Source organism: Pelobates fuscus, chromosome 7, assembly GCF_036172605.1.
Source record: "Pelobates fuscus isolate aPelFus1 chromosome 7, aPelFus1.pri, whole genome shotgun sequence".
Taxonomy (NCBI): domain Eukaryota; kingdom Metazoa; phylum Chordata; class Amphibia; order Anura; family Pelobatidae; genus Pelobates; species Pelobates fuscus.
This window is the reverse complement of record NC_086323.1, coordinates 31,251,271-31,270,942: the sequence shown is the minus strand read 5'-3', so window position 1 is coordinate 31,270,942 and position 19,672 is coordinate 31,251,271. Positions and strand designations below refer to the sequence as shown.

The window sequence follows — 19,672 nt, the reverse complement described above, 5'->3', positions numbered from 1 at the left end:
AGTTTTTGCAGAAACAAATACATATCCATGACCCTAAAATGACAGATCTGCTTTAAGAATTTGTATGCATAGTCTGTTTACGCATTCGAGTTTGATTGAGGAGTAAAAAAAATTGTAAAAATGTGCAGCTTCCTCATCTATTCTTCACTGTATCCTATGCTTACATTATTAAGTGACATTAATTCAGTTCAATTATTTTTTTTAGCCATCCCCAACTTTAATAATCACCATTTAAATATGGATATTGCAAACTGCACCAGAACCAAAGGGTAGTTGCATATCATAGTACCTAGAACGTGAATTTCAGCGTACCGGTGATGGCATTTGTTACTCTGGATACAGCAATGTAACACGTCGTAGTTAAACTTCCCCTTTGGTTTTGTGGTGTTGAGGTTCGTTATTGATACTTTGCCGGCATATTCACTGACGACGGAATACTGGAGATCAGATATCTTCTCAGCTAAATTAAACCACCATCTAATCTCCTTCGATGGGACCGCTCTACCTCCGTCACAGTAAATACAATGGACCGATACATTGGATCCACTACTAGCCAGAACTTTCTGGGGGAAATAGAAAACATCTGTAAGAGAAAACAAGAAAGGGAGATAAGACGCACAAAAGGATTTCATGGATTCACGATCAGTATCTGGACTGTTATAATGAACAGGAAAACACGAGGACATATTAAAGCAAGGGTTTACAAGCCGTCTCCTTGAAGATGCTTATTAGACAGGGATTTGGAGGTAATAGACGTTAAAAGGTATGCTGTGCTTGGTGAAATAAAAAGCAAAATAGCATCCTATTAATTAGTGACATAACAGCGCAGGGATTTAATGCCTCTAACGTAGAATCTGTTAAGGATATCTCCACTTCATCATTAGAACATCTAAAAAAACAGAATTGGTAATTAAATGACACGATAACAAGCTGGCTATGATAATCCATCATTTAATAGATAAAAATATAGTAAGGAATGCTAATCTGGCCATGCTTTAGTTTATTGAATAGGTCACTTTTTCCCTTGTGTTAGTTTGTTCCCCCCTCCCAAGGTTTTTTCCGATTACACTGTGCCCAAGGGGATGTTAGCCAAAAACATAATGATTTGAGGAATAGTAAAACAGCATCTAAAACGCAATGTATTTTGTTTTTGGGAGGAAAAAGACACAAAAACAAACTTATAGGGAAAGTCTAACATGAAATATACAAACACGTCTTAATGCTAGAAATAGGTGTTTCTCCACCTCTCCCCTCTTCCCCCCCCCCCCCCCCGTCCGTAAATAAGATACACATGCATTTCAGCCCTTGTTACACCAGTCTTGCCCCAGCTGCCACGCCAGCCCTATCTGAGATAAGTAGTAGAGAATCAGTGAAGTGTCTATCGCGCATGCGTGGCAGTTGTTGTTTTGCACCAATTTGCATCTCGTCATAGAGATGGATTATACCATCTCTATGAGGAACATTCGGTGGTTTCATGCTGAGGATGCTGGAATTTTTTTATGCTAGTCACACGGCTGAATAAAGAGCCCAGTGGGCCTGCTGCTCACAATTATGATGGGCCTAATTACAGTATCTTATTGATAGAAAATACTAAAACAGCCGTCCTCCCAAGTGTCATGTATCTGGGGGAGGTGGTGCTGGAGGAAACTCACAGGATGCATATATAAGGATACCCATACCCTATGCTAATCTCTCGCTTTTATCTCTCGCCCAAACCCACTTTCCCCAACATCAGCATCCTGTGAAGCAGGACATTAGTAGGCAGGGTATAAGGAGGTGGGCCTGTGACGCGAATCACATCACTGGCACTGCCCAATTGCATGGACCACCGAGGAAGGGGGAATGCCTGCCAAAAAGAATTGGAACGTCAGCCTGACGTGGATGCATACCAGGGTGCCCGCCAATCACTCAGTTTGGACAACTAAGGGCGAACTATGCAAACAGCGCTGTTTCAACTTTCCATAAGCACGGGCCTCCAGTTAGAGCTCCATTAGCCTCTATATAAATCCAGCCCTGGCTAGTCCAATAATGTAAGTATTATTGCATAATGCAAGATTTGTTTATTTTTATTTGCATCAAGGTTTAGCACAGATATCTAAAGCTATGTGTCTCTCATAGATACTGATCAGCCTCAACATTAACACCATCTGCCGAATATTGTGTAGGTCCTCCTTGTGCTGCCAAAACAATGTGTCCAGGCATGGACTCCACAAGACCTCTGTATGTGTCCTGTGGTATCTGGCACCAAGACATTATCAGCAGACCCTTTAAGTCCTGCAAGTTGCGAAGTGGGGCCTCCATGAAGTGGATTTGATGTTCCAGCACATCCCACAGATGCTGAATGGGATTGAGAACTGGGGAATTTAGAGGAGAAGGGAATACCTTGAACTCTTTGCCATGTTCCTCAAACCAATCCTGAATAATTTTAGCAGTGTAGCAGGATTCATTCATTTATCCTGCTGAAAGAGGCTGTTGTGCTTCTAGCCTTCAAAAAAAGCTGAAAATAAGACAATACAGATTCAAGCACAAACCTTGTGGATTGAAGACAGCAGGACTGCTCCAGTCACTCCAAATGCTGGTGTTATGTAGGCTTTTACAACGCACCTCAACTAGATGCGTAGAACATGGCACAACGTTCTCAATGATCAACGATGTTTCATTAACAAGATGGAAAACCTAGAAAATAGTTTGGTTTCATGTTTACAATGTGATAAAATCCAGTCACACAAAAGCATGCATGCTACGTTATATGAAAGCGTGCATCCACAGAAAAATACCCTATACATTTTATTTTAAAAATGCTAATTTAAAAAAATGAGATTTGCACTAGTGAACAGGTTTGTCCTAAGACTGTAATTACATTTTATTTTTTTAAGAGACCTGGCTGGGTTTGAACTCACAGCTTCAGCATCCTAGTCAGGTTCTCTGCAATGACATCCACCAGGATTTCAAGCTCTCCTAAGCTCACTTGAAAATGCAGACGGGGCTATAAGAGGGACAATGAGGTCGATTTAGCCTTGCTTTAGAGTGTTCCTGGGAACACCCAGATAAGAACAATTCGGCCCATCTAGTCTGTCCAATTTTCTAAATACTCTCATTAGTCCCTGGCCTTATCTTATAGCTAGGTTAGCCTCATGCCTATCCCACGCGTGCTTAGACTCCTTCACTGTATTAACCTCAACCACTTCAGCTGGAAGGCTATTCCATGCATCCACTACCCTCTCAGTAAAGTAATACTTCCTGATATTATTTTTAAACCTTTGCCCCTCTAATTTAAGACTATGTCCTCTTGTTGTGGTAGTTTTTCTTCTTTTAAATATAGTCTCCTCCTTTACTGTGTTGATTCCCTTTATGTATTTAAATGTTTCTATCATTTCTCTCCTGTCTTGTCTTTCCTCCAAGCTATACATGTTAAGATCCTTTCCTGGTAAGTTTTATCCTGCAATCCATGAACCAGTTTAGTAGCCCTTCTTTGAACTCTCTCTAAGGTATCAATATCCTTCTGAAGATAGGGTCTCCAGTACTGCGTAAAATACTCCAAGTGTGGTCTCACCAGTGTTCTGTACAATGGCATGAGCACTTCCATCTTTCTACTGCTAATACCTCTCCCTATACAACCCAGCATTCTGCTAGCATTTCCTGCTGCTCTATTACATTGTCAGCCTACCTTTAAGTCCTCAGAAATCCCCAAATCCTTTTCCTCAGATGTTGAGGTTAGGACTCTGCCCTTGGGTTTATACGTTTAAGATGCATTATCTTGCACTTATCCACATTAAATGTCAGTTGCCACAACTCTGACCATTTTTCTAGTTTACCTAAATCATTTGCCATTTGGCTTATCCCTCCTGGAACATCAACCCTGTTACATATCTTAGTATCATCCGCAAAAAGACACACCTTACCATCAAGACCTTCTGCAATATCACTAATAAAAATATTAAAGAGAATGGGTCCAAGTGCAGATCCCTGAGGTACCCCACTGGTGACAAGCCCAAGCTTCGAATATACTCCATTGACTACAACCCTCTGTTGCCTGTCACTCAGCCACTGCCTCACCCATTCAACAATATTGGAATCCAAACTCAAAGATTGCAGTTTATTGATAAGCCTTCTATGTGCAACAGTGTCAAAAGCCTTAGTGAAATCTAGGTAAGCAATGTCTACTGCACCACCCTGATCTATAATTTTAGTTACCCAATCAAAGAAAACTAGAATAAAAAAAACTAGAAATCAATAAAATAATGATTTGCTATCTTGGCCTAATATTTGAAGTTCCTCTGACAATTCATGGAAATTTGGATAATTTATGGTCATTTGTGGTTTAATGAATAACTATTTGGTGTTATTTACTAGAAAATGAAAAAAGATGAATTGAAATTTAGGCCAAAGTGTCAATTGTAAAAACCTTTTAGAGAATATATCCAATTAAGTGGACAGAATGTATACATTCTAGCCTATATTTTTGCAGTTACATTTGCAATTTAACTGCATTCCTAATGCTATATTGTTACTTTTAGAAATCTTTGGTCTGACCAAAAACTCTGCATGTCATAGTACAGAGTGAGTGCACAGTCATGAATCCTGCCATCATAAGGCATTGGGCATCTCAAACATGTGCTCTGAGACAGTTTGGCATGTGTTGCTCCTGGTCCATAGTAAATTGTGCTTTCTACCAAAGACCAGTTAAAGATGCCACCCCCGCAGAGCAAGGTTAGCGTGGAGATGCTCTAATGTAAATGTACGCATTGCAAAATGAACAGAGATGGCTAGTATCACATGAAGTACAATTGTCTTTGTTTTGTTTTGTTTTTTAAATATTTTTAGAACAGCTTTTGTTTACTTCAAAGTGATGGTTGTGCCGCTGAGCAGTCATTTTTGCTGTAAATTCAAACCGCTGTACAATGGAAAAGACATCTATCTGAAATGGTGACTTTCCGTGTCTGTGTAAATTCAGTTAACCACTATACGTGTAGGACTAGTAAGGCTAATTAATATATATATATATTAGCCTTACTAGTCCTACACGTAAAAATGACTGCTCAGCGGCACAACCATCACTTTGAAGTAATTAATAATATAATAATATAAAGAGACTGGCATGGCGATGGATTAAAGGGGCTTGTAACCTAAATAGTTAGGTAAACACTATAGTGACAGGAATACGTGTTTGTTATCCTGACACTATAGTGTTCCTTCAAGCAAATTTCATGACTGACTGAATTCATTGATTCCTGGTCAAAGAAGAGTTCACTGGAGAAGATGCAAGCCTGGGCATTTGCAACAAATTAAGGCACATAAAATATAAGTTTTATTTTGTAATATTTGAAATCTATTATTTTTGCATATTAATATTTAATCCAGTAACTGTTTAATACACTCAGTACGGAAAGCGTTAATTGACTCCAACCTTTTTGTCCTTTTTAACTACTTTTACAGAAAATGTCAACATTTCAACATCATTAAAATGATAAAAACAAAAATAATGTGTTCTTTCATCTTTCTTTTCCTTACCGTGTGTGTTGCCATATTTAATTAGTACAATTTAACAGTGAGCATAATCGTACATGTTACCGAGGGCCTGGGTAATTGCGCTGCCATGCGTCATAGACAATGCCCCTTATCGTACAGCGGCACACAGTTTGAAACGAGTCCACTGATTAGCAGGTCATTTTCAGACACAGATTAACGGTCTCAATTAAATATTTTCGTAAGCTTGTAATGGATCGTCATTAGAGCGTGAAAGACTGCCTTACCTGGGTCCTGTTTGCCGATGTATTCGTGTAATGTTTCACTAGATATTGAAGGTCAGTCGGTGAAAACTTCGGCTTTGACCAGAGAACCTTTAATGTTCCTTGTTCTGTGATTTCCATTTTCAAATCATCTGGTGGATTGGGTTTGACTGTAGAAGAAAAAAAAACATTCTGAGATGTTAAACTCATTTGGGCAGTGCTCTCTTCGCCTACTCTTCCAGCATGTCATACATGTTTAATTTTAATTATATTTAGTGGGAGAATTTAGAAGTATTGTAAGGTATACCTTGTACCTGTAGGACTTAAATGATCTGCAGCTATGTTCAGATATCATAGGACGCATTCAGAGGTCTTGTGAAGTTCATGCCTCGACTGCAGCATGAGAAGGACCTACACAATATTAGGCATGTAGTTTTATTGTTGTGGTTGATCAGTCTATCTATCTATATTTATACAGTGTCGATTGGAATAGCTGTATTAGTCCAGTAGGCAAGATGCCAAATACCAGAGTATTGCAGTATTGCAATGATAAAAATTTTATTGGACTAACATAATATTTCAAAGACAAACTTTCAATAGTTTTCCTCTCTTCCTCAGGTCTGGAGCAATACTGATCAATGTGATTGAGGTTAACACTTAAAACAACAGAGGAGAGTCAATAAGCTAGTTTAAATTTTTTTTTTAAATAAATAAATTTAAAAACAGCAGAGCAGGACATGCAAATATATGTATGTATATACACTGCTCAAAAAAATAAAGGGAACACTTAAACAACACAATGTAACTCCAAGTCAATCGCACTTCTGTGAAATCAAACTGTCCATTTAGGAAGCAACACTGAGTGACAATCAATTTCACATGCTGTTGTGCAAATGGGATAGACAACAGGTGGAAATTATAGGCAATTAGCAAGACACCCCCAATAAAGGAGTGGTTCTGCAGGTGGTGACCACAGACCACTAGTGTTGTCGCGAACCCGGAATTTTCGGTTCGCGAACGGCGAACGCGAACTTCCGCAAATGTTCGCGAACCGGCGAACCGCCATTGACTTCAATGGGCAGGCGAATTTTAAAAACAACAGGGACTCTTTCTGGCCACAATAGTGATGGAAAAGTTGTTTCAAGGGGACTAACACCTGGACTGTGGCATGCCAGAGGGGGATCCATGGCAAAACTCCCATGGAAAATTGCACAATTGATGCAGAGTCTGCTTTTAATCCATAAAGGGCAGACATCACCTAACATTGACACCTGTCCTCAAAGCCCAGCCCTGATACACACTGACACAGAGCAGAATAGAGACTGTTCCCCCTACATAGGGTCACTTGGCAGATATGGATTGACACCTGTCCTCAAAACCCCTGATACACACTGACACAGAGCAGAATAGAGACTGTTCCCCCTACATAGGGTCACTTGGCAGATATGGATTGACACCTGTCCTCAAAACCCCTGATACACACTGACACAGAGCAGAATAGAGACTGTTCCTTGTCCACAGAGACCATGATACACACTGACACAGAGCAGAATAGGGACTGTTCCCCCTACATAGGGTCACTTGGCAGATATGGATTGACACCTATCCTAATGATCCCTGATACACACTGACACAGAGCAGAATAGAGACTGTTCCCCCTACATAGGGTCACTTGGCAGATATGGATTGACACCTATCCTAATGATCCCTGATACACACTGACACAGAGCAGAATAGGGACTGTTCCTCCTACATAGGGTCACTTGGCAGATATGCATTGACACCTATCCTAATGATCCCTGATACACACTGACGCAGAGCAGAATAGAGACTGTTCCCCCTACATAGGGTCACTTGGCAGATATGGATTGACACCTGTCCTAATGATCCCTGATACACACTGACACAGAGCAGAATAGGGACTGTTCCTCCTACATAGGGTCACTTGGCAGATATGGATTGACACCTGTCCTAATGATCCCTGATACACACTGACACAGAGCAGAATAGAGACTGTTCCCCCTACATAGGGTCACTTGGCAGATATGGATTGACACCTGTCCTAATGATCCCTGATACACACTGACACAGAGCAGAATAGGGACTGTTCCTCCTACATAGGGTCACTTGGCAGATATGGATTGACACCTGTCCTAATGATCCCTGATACACACTGACACAGAGCAGAATAGAGACTGTTCCTCCTACATAGGGTCACTTGGCAGATATGGATTGACACCTGTCCTAATGATCCCTGATACACACTGACACAGAGCAGAATAGAGACTGTTCCTCCTACATAGGGTCACTTGGCAGATATGGATTGACACCTGTCCTCAAAACCCCTGATACACACTGACACAGAGCAGAATAGAGACTGTCCCTTGTCCACAGAGACCATGATACACACTGACACAGAGCAGAATAGGGACTGTTCCCCCTACATAGGGTCACTTGGCAGATATGGATTGACAAATCCCTGACAAACAGCTACCACATGCAAGGAAGGCAGCAGGGGCGCAAATGACCCACTCTCGACGCGGGAAGGTAGTGACGACAAATAACAATACAGGACTCTTTAGAGGCCCTGTGATTGTAATCAGTCCACTTGAAATCCTTTTACTTTGATCAATTGGAGGGAAGTCTGGTGCAGAGCCACTGACCCATGCACAGGGCCAGCCTTAGGCCTTTGGGCGCCCTGTGCAAGAAATCTTCCCGACGCGGGAAGGTAGTGACGACAAATAACAATACAGTACTCTTTAGAGGCCCTGTGATTGTAATCAGTCCACTTGAAATCCTTTAACTTTGATCAATTGGAGGGAAGTCTGGTGCAGAGCCACTGACCCATGCGCAGGGCCAGCCTTAGGCCTTTGGGCGCCCTGTGCAAGAAATCTTCCCGACGCGGGAAGGTAGTGACGACAAATAACAATACAGGACTCTTTAGAGGCCCTGTGATTGTAATCAGTCCACTTGAAATCCTTTAACTTTGATCAATTGGAGGGAAGTCTGGTGCAGAGCCACTGACCCATGCGCAGGGCCAGCCTTAGGCCTTTGGGCGCCCTGTGCAAGAAATCTTCCCGACGCGGGAAGGTAGTGACGACAAATAACAATACAGGACTCTTTAGAGGCCCTGTGATTGTAATCAGTCCACTTGAAATCCTTTAACTTTGATCAATTGGAGGGAAGTCTGGTGCAGAGCCACTGACCCATGCGCAGGGCCAGCCTTAAGCCTTTGGGCGCCCTGTGCAAGAAATCTTCCCGACGCGGGAAGGTAGTGACGACAAATAACAATACAGGACTCTTTAGATTTTCCAGACCCTGGGGTTGACATTAGTCCAGATTTACATCTTGTGACCCATGAGGATGTTCCAGGCACTACTTGTGAAATAAAGACAGATAATAAAGTGAATGATCCTTCTCCTTGGGACTTGCACCCTGTCGTTGAAGGTGGAGTAGGCAATGGCAAGAGCATGCTGTGGGTAGTCAGTGCAAACACTCTCTTCCCGGTGAATAATGAGGAGACTAACTATGATGACGTTATTTGCGTTGAAAGTAATGATGCCAGAGATCTTTTGAAACCATATGGAAGGAACGAATTGGTTAAAAGAAAGGCAAGAGACCACCTGCATATAGACAAGAATACGCATAAGAGAAAGAAGAGAACAGGTGAAAAAGAGAAGCTGCAGACTGCCTATCTGCAAATAGTTGAGTTATGTCCTGAAGATGTCCGTGTTACCACAGTGCAGACTCTGTTTGATACACTACTGAGGAGAGTCAGAGAAACCCCAGATCTTCACGTATTGGATGAGTCGGTGCGTGGAGTTGCAGAGAACGTAGAACAAGAAATATTTAAACTTTTCCTGTGTACTGACAGCAGATATACATAGGGTCACTTGGCAGATATGGATTGACACCTGTCCTCAAAACCCCTGATACACACTGACACAGAGCAGAATAGAGACTGTTCCTTGTCCACAGAGACCATGATACACACTGACACAGAGCAGAATAGGGACTGTTACCCCTACATAGGGTCACTTGGCAGATATGGATTGACAAATCCCTGACAAACAGCTACCACATGCAAGGAAGGCAGCAGGGGCGCAAATGACCCACTCCCGACGCGGGAAGGTAGTGACGACAAATAACAATACAGGACTCTTTAGAGGCCCTGTAATTGTAATCAGTCCACTTGCACCAGTGGGCCTAAAAAATAGGCATGTACACATGCCTGAAAAATTTGGTATTGTTGCAGCCGCTGCTGTAGCAGCGTCCAGAAAAATTGATGTTTGTTTCACAGGCAGAAAGTGCCCTAAAACATGGCGGCTTGAACCCTAGTTGGTGGCGGATAAGTCACGCAAGTCAAACGTCATTCAGAGCTAAAATACAGCAGCGTGTGGACAATTTTTAGCCCAAGGCAGCTCATCTCATCAGGCCTTTTTTAATCGAATGTATCGCCCAGTGTCAGTCCCTTCGGGATCCATCCCTCATTCATCTTAATAAAGGTGAGGTAATCTAGACATTTTTTGACCTAGGCGACTTCTCTTCTCAGTGACAATACCTCCTGCTGCACTGAAGGTCCTTTCTGACAGGACACTTGAAGCGGGGCAGGCCAGAAGTTCTATCGCAAATTGGGATAGCTCAGGCCACAGGTCAAGCCTGCACACCCAGTAGTCAAGTGGTTCATCGCTCCTCAGAGTGTCGATATCTGCAGTTAAGGTGAGGTAGTCTGCTACCTGTCGGTCGAGTCGCTCTCTGAGGGTGGATCCCGATGGGCTGTGGCGATGCATAGGACTTAAAAAGGTCCGCATGTCCTCCATCAACAACACGTCTTTAAAGCGTCCTGTCCTTGCCGGCGTGGTCGTGGGAGGAGGAGGAGGAGGATGACTTCCACCTCTCCCCCTGTTAGATTCCCGTTGTGCTGTGACATCACCCTTATACGCTGTGTAAAGCATACTTTTTAATTTATTTTGCAAATGCTGCATCCTTTCCGACTTGTTGTAATTCGGTAACATTTCCGCCACTTTCTGCTTATACCGGGGGTCTAGTAGCGTGGACACCCAGTACAGGTCGTTCTCCTTCAGCCTTTTTATACGAGGGTCCCTCAACAGGCAGGACAGCATGAAAGACCCCATTTGCACAAGGTTGGATGCCGAGCTACTCATTTCCCGTTCCTCCTCCTCACTGATGTCATTGAAGGTATGTTCTTCCCCCCAGCCACGTACAACACCACGGGTACCAGATAGGTGACAACGAGCACCCTGGGATGCCTGTTGTGTTTGGTCTTGCTCCTCCTCCTCCTCCTCAAAGCTACAATCCTCCTCTGACTCCTCTTCCTCACAATCCTCTTCCAGCGTTGCGGCAGGTCCAGCAAGCGATGCTGATAAGGCTGTTTCTGGTGGTGATGGTGACCACAACTCTTCCTCTTCCTCTTCACGCTCATCTACAGCCTGATCCAGCACTCTTCGCAGGGCACGCTCCATGAAGAAAACAAATGGTATGATGTCGCTGATGGTGCCTTCGGTGCGACTGACTAGGTTTGTCACCTCCTCAAAAGGACGCATGAGCCTACAGGCATTGCGCATGAGCGTCCAGTAACGTGGCAAAAAAATTCCCAGCTCCCCAGAGGCTGTCCTAGCACCCCGGTCATACAAATATTCATTAACAGCTTTTTCTTGTTGGAGCAGGCGGTCGAACATTAGGAGTGTTGAATTCCAACGTGTAGGGCTGTCGCAAATCAAGCGCCTCACTGGCATGTTGTTTCGCCGCTGGATATCGGCAAAGTGAGCCATGGCCGTGTAGGAACGCCTGAAATGGCCACACACCTTCCTGGCCTGCTTCAGGACGTCCTGTAAGCCTGTGTACTTATGCACAAAGCGTTGTACGATCAGATTACACACATGTGCCATGCACGGCACATGTGTCAACTTGCCCAACTTCAATGCCGCTATCAAATTTTTTCCGTTGTCACACACCACTTTGCCGATATCCAGTTGCTGCGGAGTCAGCCACTTTTCCACCTGTGCGTTCAGGGCGGACAGGAGTGCTTGTCCGGTGTGACTCTCTGCTTTCAAGCAAGTCAAACCCAAGACGGCGTGACACTGCCGTATCCGGGATTTGGAATAGTACCTGGGGAGCTGGGGGGGTGCCGTTGATGTGGAGCAAGACGCAGCAGCACAAGAGGACTCAGCCAAGGAGGTTATGGAAGAGGATGGAGTAGGAGGAGTAGAGGAGGTGGCAGCAGGACTGCCTGCAATTCGTGGCGGTGTCACCAACTCCTCTGCAATGCCACGCATTCCTTGCTTGTCAGCCGTCAGCAGGTTTACCCAATGCGCAGTGTAGGTGATATACCTGCCCTGACCATACTTTGCAGACCAGGTATCAGTGGTCAGATGGACCCTTGCCCCAACACTGTGTGCCAGACATGCCATGACTTCCTTTTGCACAATCGAGTTCAAGTTGGGGATTGCCTTTTGTGAAAAGAAATTCCGGCCGGGTGCCTTCCACTGCGGTGTCCCAATAGCTACAAATTTTTTGAACGCCTCAGACTCAACCAGATTGTATGGTAAAAGCTGGCGGGCTAATAGTTCGGACAAGCCAGCTGTCAGACGCTGGGCAAGGGGGTGACTTGGTGACATTGGCTTCTTACGTTCAAACATGTCCTTGACAGACACATGACTGTGGGCAGATGAGCGGGAACTGCTCAAGGCGGGAGACGGAGTGGCGGATGGTTGAGAGGGGGCAAGAAGGACAGCAGTGGTTGACGTGGCTAAAGATGCTGGACCAGGAGGAGGATGGCGGCTTAGAGTAGGCGTGCTGCTTGTACTCATGTGTTGATCCCATAGGCGTTTGTGATGTGAGATCATGTGCCTACGCAAAGCAGTTGTACCTAGGTGGGTGTTGGACCTCCCACGACTCAGTTTCCTTTGGCACAGGTTGCAAATGGCATCGCTGTTGTCAGAGGCAGACACACAAAAAAAATGCCACACTGCTGAGCTCTGCAATGACGGCATTCTGGTGGTGGACACAGCATGCGTTGATTGGCGTGCTGTCGGGCTGACCCCGGGTGCCGATGCATGCTGTCTGACTGTGCCACTAGCTCCTTGCGACGACCCCCCCTGCTTCCAACTCGTCTCCTCCTCCTCCTCTCTGTCTCCCCATCTGAACTTTCGCCCTGTTCTTCTTCTCTTCTAGCGGGCACCCACGTGACATCCATGGACGCATCGTCATCATCAACCGCTTCGCTTGTATCTGACAATTCAGAAAAGGAAGCAGCAGCGGGTACAACATCATCATCATCACACCGTACCTCCATGTGTTTAATGTTGCCTGCCTGAGACATATCCCTGTTATCTACATCCTCTAGCAATAATGGTTGCGCATCACTCATTTCTTCAAACGGGTGTGTGAATAACTCCTCTGACATACCAAGTAAAGCGGCTGTGGTGCTAGTTTTGGTGGTGGCGGCAGGCGGGTGAGTGCTATCTTGAGAGGTGCCTGAAGCTAAGCTGGAGGAGGATGGTGCGTCAAGGTTCCGAGCGGAGGCTGTACAAGATTGGGTGTCCTGTGTTAGCCAGTCAACTATGTCCTCAGAACTTTTCAAGTTCAGGGTACGTGGCTTCTGAAAACTGGGCATTATTCTAGGGCAAAAGGGAATCACAGCACCACGACCACGACGGCCCCTGCGGGGTGGCCTGCCTCTGTCTGTCATTTTTTGGGGGATTAGTGGTACTATGCGTGCAAGCTACTGTGAGACCAGATATGATTGGCAATGTGAACTGTAACAGTTCTGCAGAGCACACACTGTAGGCCTGAGACACCCGCTTGAAGACAAGTAACTGCTATTCAATCTATAACAGTGAAAAACAAATTTTGGTTGTAAAAGCACGCTATAGAGACACAAGATATGAGTGGCAACTGTCAAAGCACACTGGCACAGGTCTGCAGAGCACACGCTGAAGTAGGCCTGAGACACCCGCTTGAAGACAAGTAACTGCTATTCAATCTATAACAGTGAAAAACAAATTTTGTTTTTAAAAGCACGCTATAGAGACACCAGATATGATTGGCAATGTGCACTGGAACAGTGCTGCAGAGCACACGCTGAAGTAGGCCTGACAGAGCCGCTTGAAGGACACTGACTGGCTGCTATTAACTTACACTGGAAACCTTTTTTCTTTGTAAAAGCACGCTAAAGAGACACCAGATATGATTGGCAACTGTCAAAGCACGCTGGCAGTGTTGTGCAGGGCACACGCTGAAGGAAGGCCTGACAGAGCCGCTTGAAGGACACTGACTGGCTGCTATTAGCTTACACTGGAAACCTTTTTTCTTTGTAAAAGCACACTAAAGAGACACCAGATATGATTGGCAACTGTCAAAGCACGCTGGCAGTGTTGTGCAGGGCACACGCTGAAGGAAGGCCTGACAGAGCCGCTTGAAGGACACTGACTGGCTGCTATTAGCTTACACTGGAAACCTTTTTTCTTTGTAAAAGCACGCTAAAGAGACACCAGATATGATTGCCAACTGTCAAAGCACGCTGGCAGTGTTGTGCAGGGCACACGCTGAAGGAAGGCCTGACAGAGCCGCTTGAAGGACACTGACTGGCTGCTATTAGCTTACACTGGAAACCTTTTTTCTTTGTAAAAGCACGCTAAAGAGACAGCAGATATGATTGGCAACTGTCAAAGCACGCTGGCAGGGTTGTGCAGGGCACACGCTGAAGGAAGGCCTGACAGAGCCGCTTGAAGGACACTGACTGGCTGCTATTAGCTTACACTGGAAACCTTTTTTCTTTGTAAAAGCACGCTAAAGAGACACCAGATATGATTGCCAACTGTCAAAGCACGCTGGCACAGGTCTGCAGAGCACACGCTGAAGTAGGCCTGACACCCAGACGCTTGCAGACAACTAACTGCTCTTTTATTACAGTGAAAAAAATTATTTATTTAAAATCTAAAGCTTAAGCTATTGTAAAAACAGATATGAGTGGTGGCACTGGGCAAGAGGGCACAGTATCCACTGTGAAACTCACACAGAAGCTGGCAGGCAGGCAACTGCTCTTCTATTACAGTGGAAACAAAGTTTTGGTTTTAAAAGCACGCTATAGAGACACCAGATATGAGTGGCAACTGTCAAAGTACGCTGGCAGGGTTGTGCAGGGCACACGCTGAAGGAAGGCCTGACAGAGCCGCTTGAAGGACACTGACTGGCTGCTATTAGCTTACACTGGAAACCTTTTTTCTTTGTAAAAGCACGCTAAAGAGACACCAGATATGATTGGCAACTGTCAAAGCACGCTGGCAGTGTTGTGCAGGGCACACGCTGAAGGAAGGCCTGACAGAGCCGCTTGAAGGACACTGACTGGCTGCTATTAGCTTACACTGGAAACCTTTTTTCTTTGTAAAAGCATGCTAAAGAGACACCAGATATGATTGGCAACTGTCAAAGCACGCTGGCAGGGTTGTGCAGGGCACACGCTGAAGGAAGGCCTGACAGAGCCGCTTGAAGGACACTGACTGGCTGCTATTAGCTTACACTGGAAACCTTTTTTCTTTGTAAAAGCACGCTAAAGAGACACCAGATATGATTGGCAACTGTCAAAGCACGCTGGCAGGGTTGTGCAGGGCACACGCTGAAGGAAGGCCTGACAGAGCCGCTTGAAGGACACTGACTGGCTGCTATTAGCTTACACTGGAAACCTTTTTTCTTTGTAAAAGCACGCTAAAGAGACACCAGATATGATTGGCAACTGTCAAATCACGCTGGCAGGGTTGTGCAGGGCACACGCTGAAGGAAGGCCTGACAGAGCCGCTTGAAGGACACTGACTGGCTGCTATTAGCTTACACTGGAAACCTTTTTTCTTTGTAAAAGCACGCTAAAGAGACACCAGATATGATTGGCAACTGTCAAAGCACGCTGGCAGGGTTGTGCAGGGCACACGCTGAAGGAAGGCCTGACAGAGCCGCTTGAAGGACACTGACTGGCTGCTATTAGCTTACACTGGAAACCTTTTTTCTTTGTAAAAGCACGCTAAAGAGACACCAGATATGATTGGCAACTGTCAAAGCACGCTGGCAGGGTTGTGCAGGGCACACGCTGAAGGAAGGCCTGACAGAGCCACTTGAAGGACACTGACTGGCTGCTATTAGCTTACACTGGAAACCTTTTTTCTTTGTAAAAGCACGCTAAAGAGACACCAGATATGATTGGCAACTGTCAAAGCACGCTGGCAGTGTTGTGCAGGGCACACGCTGAAGGAAGGCCTGACAGAGCCGCTTGAAGGACACTGACTGGCTGCTATTAGCTTACACTGGAAACCTTTTTTCTTTGTAAAAGCACGCTATAGAGACACCAGATATGATTGGCAACTGTCAAAGTACGCTGGCAGGGTTGTGCAGGGCACACGCTGAAGGAAGGCCTGACAGAGCCGCTTGAAGGACACTGACTGGCTGCTATTAGCTTACACTGGAAACCTTTTTTCTTTGTAAAAGCACGCTAAAGAGACAGCAGATATGATTGGCAACTGTCAAAGCACGCTGGCAGGGTTGTGCAGGGCACACGCTGAAGTAGGCCTGACACCCAGATGCTTGCAGACAACTAACTGCTCTTCTATTACAGTGAAAAAAAAATATTTATTTTAAATCTAAAGCTTATCCGATTGTTAAAACAGATATGAGTGGTGGCACTGACTGTGCAAATGGGCAAGGCATCCAACCTCACACAGAAGCTGGCAGGCAGGCAACTGCTCTTCTATTACAGTGAAAAAAAAATATTTATTTTAAATGTAAAGCTTAACCGATTGTTAAAACAGATATGAGTGGTGGCACTGGGCAAGTGGGCACAGTATATGCTGTGAGCCTGACACACAGGCTGGCAGGCACCTGCAATTACATTACACAGGAAAAAAAAAAAAAAAAAAAAGCAGCCTGATGTTCTAGCCCTAAAAAGGGCTTTTTGGGGTGCTGTCCTTACAGCAGAGATCAGATGAGTCCTTCAGGATTGTAGTGGACACTGAATACCCTAGCCTAGCTATCAATTTCCCTATGTAATCAGCAGCAGCTAAACTTTCCCTCCTCTCACTAAGCATGCATCTTCCGAATGAATCGAAAATGGATGCTGGGAGGGAGGTTGGAGGGTGTGGAAGGGAGGGAGTGCTGCTGATTGGCTGTAATGTGTCTGCTGACCGAGAGGCACAGGGTCAAAGTTTGCCCAATGATGACGAATAGGGGGCGGATCGAACTGCGCATGTGTCCGCCCGCCGCGGCGAACGCGAACAAGCTAATTTCGCCGGGAACTGTCCGCCGGCGGACAGTTCGGTACATCACTACAGACCACTTCTCAGTTCCTATGCTTCCTGGCTGATGTTTTGGTCACTTTTGAATGCTGGCGGTGCTTTGACTCTAGTGGTAGCATGAGACGGAGTCTACAACCCACACAAGTGGCTCAGGTAGTGCAGCTCATCCAGGATGGCACATCAATGCGAGCTGTGGCAAGAAGGTTTGCTGTGTCTGTCAGCGTAGTGTCCAGAGCATGGAGGCGCTACCAGGACACTGGCCAGTACATCAGGGGACATGGAAGAGGCCGTAGGAGGGCCACAACCCAGCAGCAGGACCGCTACCTCCGCCTTTGTGCAAGGAGGAACAGGAGGAGCACTGCCAGAGCCCTGCAAAATGACCTCCAGCAGACCACAAATGTGCATGTGTCAGAAATGGTCAGAAACAGACTCCATGAGGGTGGTATGAGGGCCTGACATCCACAGGTGGGGGTTGTGCTTACAGCCCAACACCGTGCAGGACGTTTGGCATTTGCCAGAGAACACCAAGATTGGCAAATTCGGCACTGGCGCTCTGTGCTCTTCACAGATGAAAGCAGGTTCACAGTCATTGATGCTATGGACTGGCCCGCCCGTTCCCCAGACCTGAATCCAATTGAGCACATCTGGGAGATCATGTCTCACTCCATCCACCAACGTCTCGTTGCACCACAGACTGTCCAGGAGTTGGCAGATGCTTTAGTTCAGGTGTGGGAGGAGATCCCTCAGGAGACCATCTGCCACCTTATCAGGAGCATGCACAGGTGTTGTAGGGAGGTCATACAGGCACGTGGAGGCCACACACACTACTGAGCCTCATTTTGACTTGTTTTAAGGACATTACATCAAAGCTGGATCAGCCTGCAGTGTGTTTTTCCACTTTAATTGTGAGTGTGACTCCAAATCCAGACCTCCATGGGTTGAAAAAAGAACAAAGTATTTCAGAAGAATATTTAATTCATTCAGATCTAGGATGTTATTTTTGTGTTCCCTTTATCTTTTTTAGCGGTGTATAATATATATATCTTAATGATAGGAACACCACACAAATTGTATTTCTCGTAAATGGAATATTTTTTTTATTTTTATTATTTTATTAAGAGGTCTGGCAATTTAAACAAAAAGAAAACAAAAAGAAAAGTCTTGCCCTTCTGAGCGCTAACTCACAGTTTTTCCTCTAACTGCTGTTGGGCGGCTTACCTGCTTCCAACAATACAAAAACACACATTTGAGCACAGACCTTTTGCAAATAAATGTTCCCTTTCGCCTTTAGAACATGAAGGCTCTTGTAGCCAGATGTGCAGTCTCACACACTGCTTGTCCTGCTCCCTGTGAATCCCTGACAGGGAAATTTTATAGCAGTCCTGTGCTAATCATTGCCAACAGGTGAGCACCTACCTGGGTAATCCAGAACTCCTGGACTGGATAGCTCACCTGCTGTGCTGTATGTAAACGTTCCCTCCCTTCACTCCAAATGCTGCACCCCAGGAACCCATATTGAATTGCAAAATAGCTCTGATTAAAACAGACTGACCTTCTTCCTGGGGCTATTAATTCACATATTCCAATACTTTTGGAGAAATATACACTCCATCCATAACAATGCATTGCACTATGTCACAATATATACTGAAATGTGGTCTTCCCCAGTCTGTTGGTGCCTGGGCACTTACTCCCCCTTACCCCCCTCCCAATCAATGTATATGGCTAGCTAGTCAGCTGGTGATCAGCTGTGTCTGTGTGTCTGTGAATTTCTTTTAACCCTTTCAGGCACTTCAGGCTGCAGCTCAATTGTGAGTCTGCAGTCAAAACAACAGAACTATTTGCATCCACAGACCTCACAGAGACATTCAAAATACCACCATATATCAGGATGTTACAATATATCAAATATATGAGACGATATTTTCTATATAGCAGTACCTCTTTATAATCGTATACCTTTCTCCTTTTAATTTTCGCTACGGAAAATTAACTCAGAAAAACTTGTGTTAACCTTTTTTCACAAGGCGCTCTGCTTTCTTTTTTTTTTTTTTTTAATTCTTTATTTTGGTTGTGCAGGTGGTTACAGATAATTAACAGCGCCACAACAGCGTATTGCAAGGTTACAGTAGTTATGCAGTGGCAGAGAAATTGCACATTTTTTTTTTTATGTGATGGATAGCAAGATGTAGGACGAAACGTGGTCAACTGTGTCCGTGTAGCTATAACAGCCGTAACAGACGTATTCTTGTGGAACATATTAAAACATTTTCATGGCATAAGTTAGCTTAGTACGTTTTTGCTATTTAGCGAACAGAAAAGACAATCTTAAGCGGCGTACAGGTCAACACATGTGTGAGCAAAGGTGTGTAAGTGGCTAAGTGGCATGTTGGTGTACGCCTTATGTGCCGTATACAGTATTGCATTTTGGCAGTAGTTGTGGGTGTCGGTGCTTATGTATCGCTCGGGGCCTATGTACTAAGCAGTAGCGTAAAGATATTGCGCAAAACAAAGCCGTCTAAAGTATAACATTGGCAAAATTTTGGGCTGATCTTGTGTGTATAAGTAAATATTAAGCCGGATCAGACGTTAGCTGAGGTATATGTTAGGGCTCCTACCTAGCTGATCGTATGGAGCTCCAGC

At 44.9% G+C, this 19,672-nt stretch overlaps 1 protein-coding gene across 1 annotated transcript in view; it reads right to left on the bottom strand.

Annotated features, from left to right (window-relative positions):
- LEPR (leptin receptor) overlaps positions 1–19,672 on the bottom strand; it is a 92,636-nt gene that overhangs the window by 24,858 nt on the left and 48,106 nt on the right. Inside the window, exons 6-8 of the mRNA XM_063428029.1 lie at positions 5,754–5,899; positions 2,532–2,676; positions 290–583 (exon numbers count right to left, since the gene is read on the bottom strand). Of these exons, the coding sequence (XP_063284099.1) occupies positions 290–583; positions 2,532–2,676; positions 5,754–5,899 (585 nt within the window). The remainder of the gene's footprint in view (positions 1–289; positions 584–2,531; positions 2,677–5,753; positions 5,900–19,672) is intronic.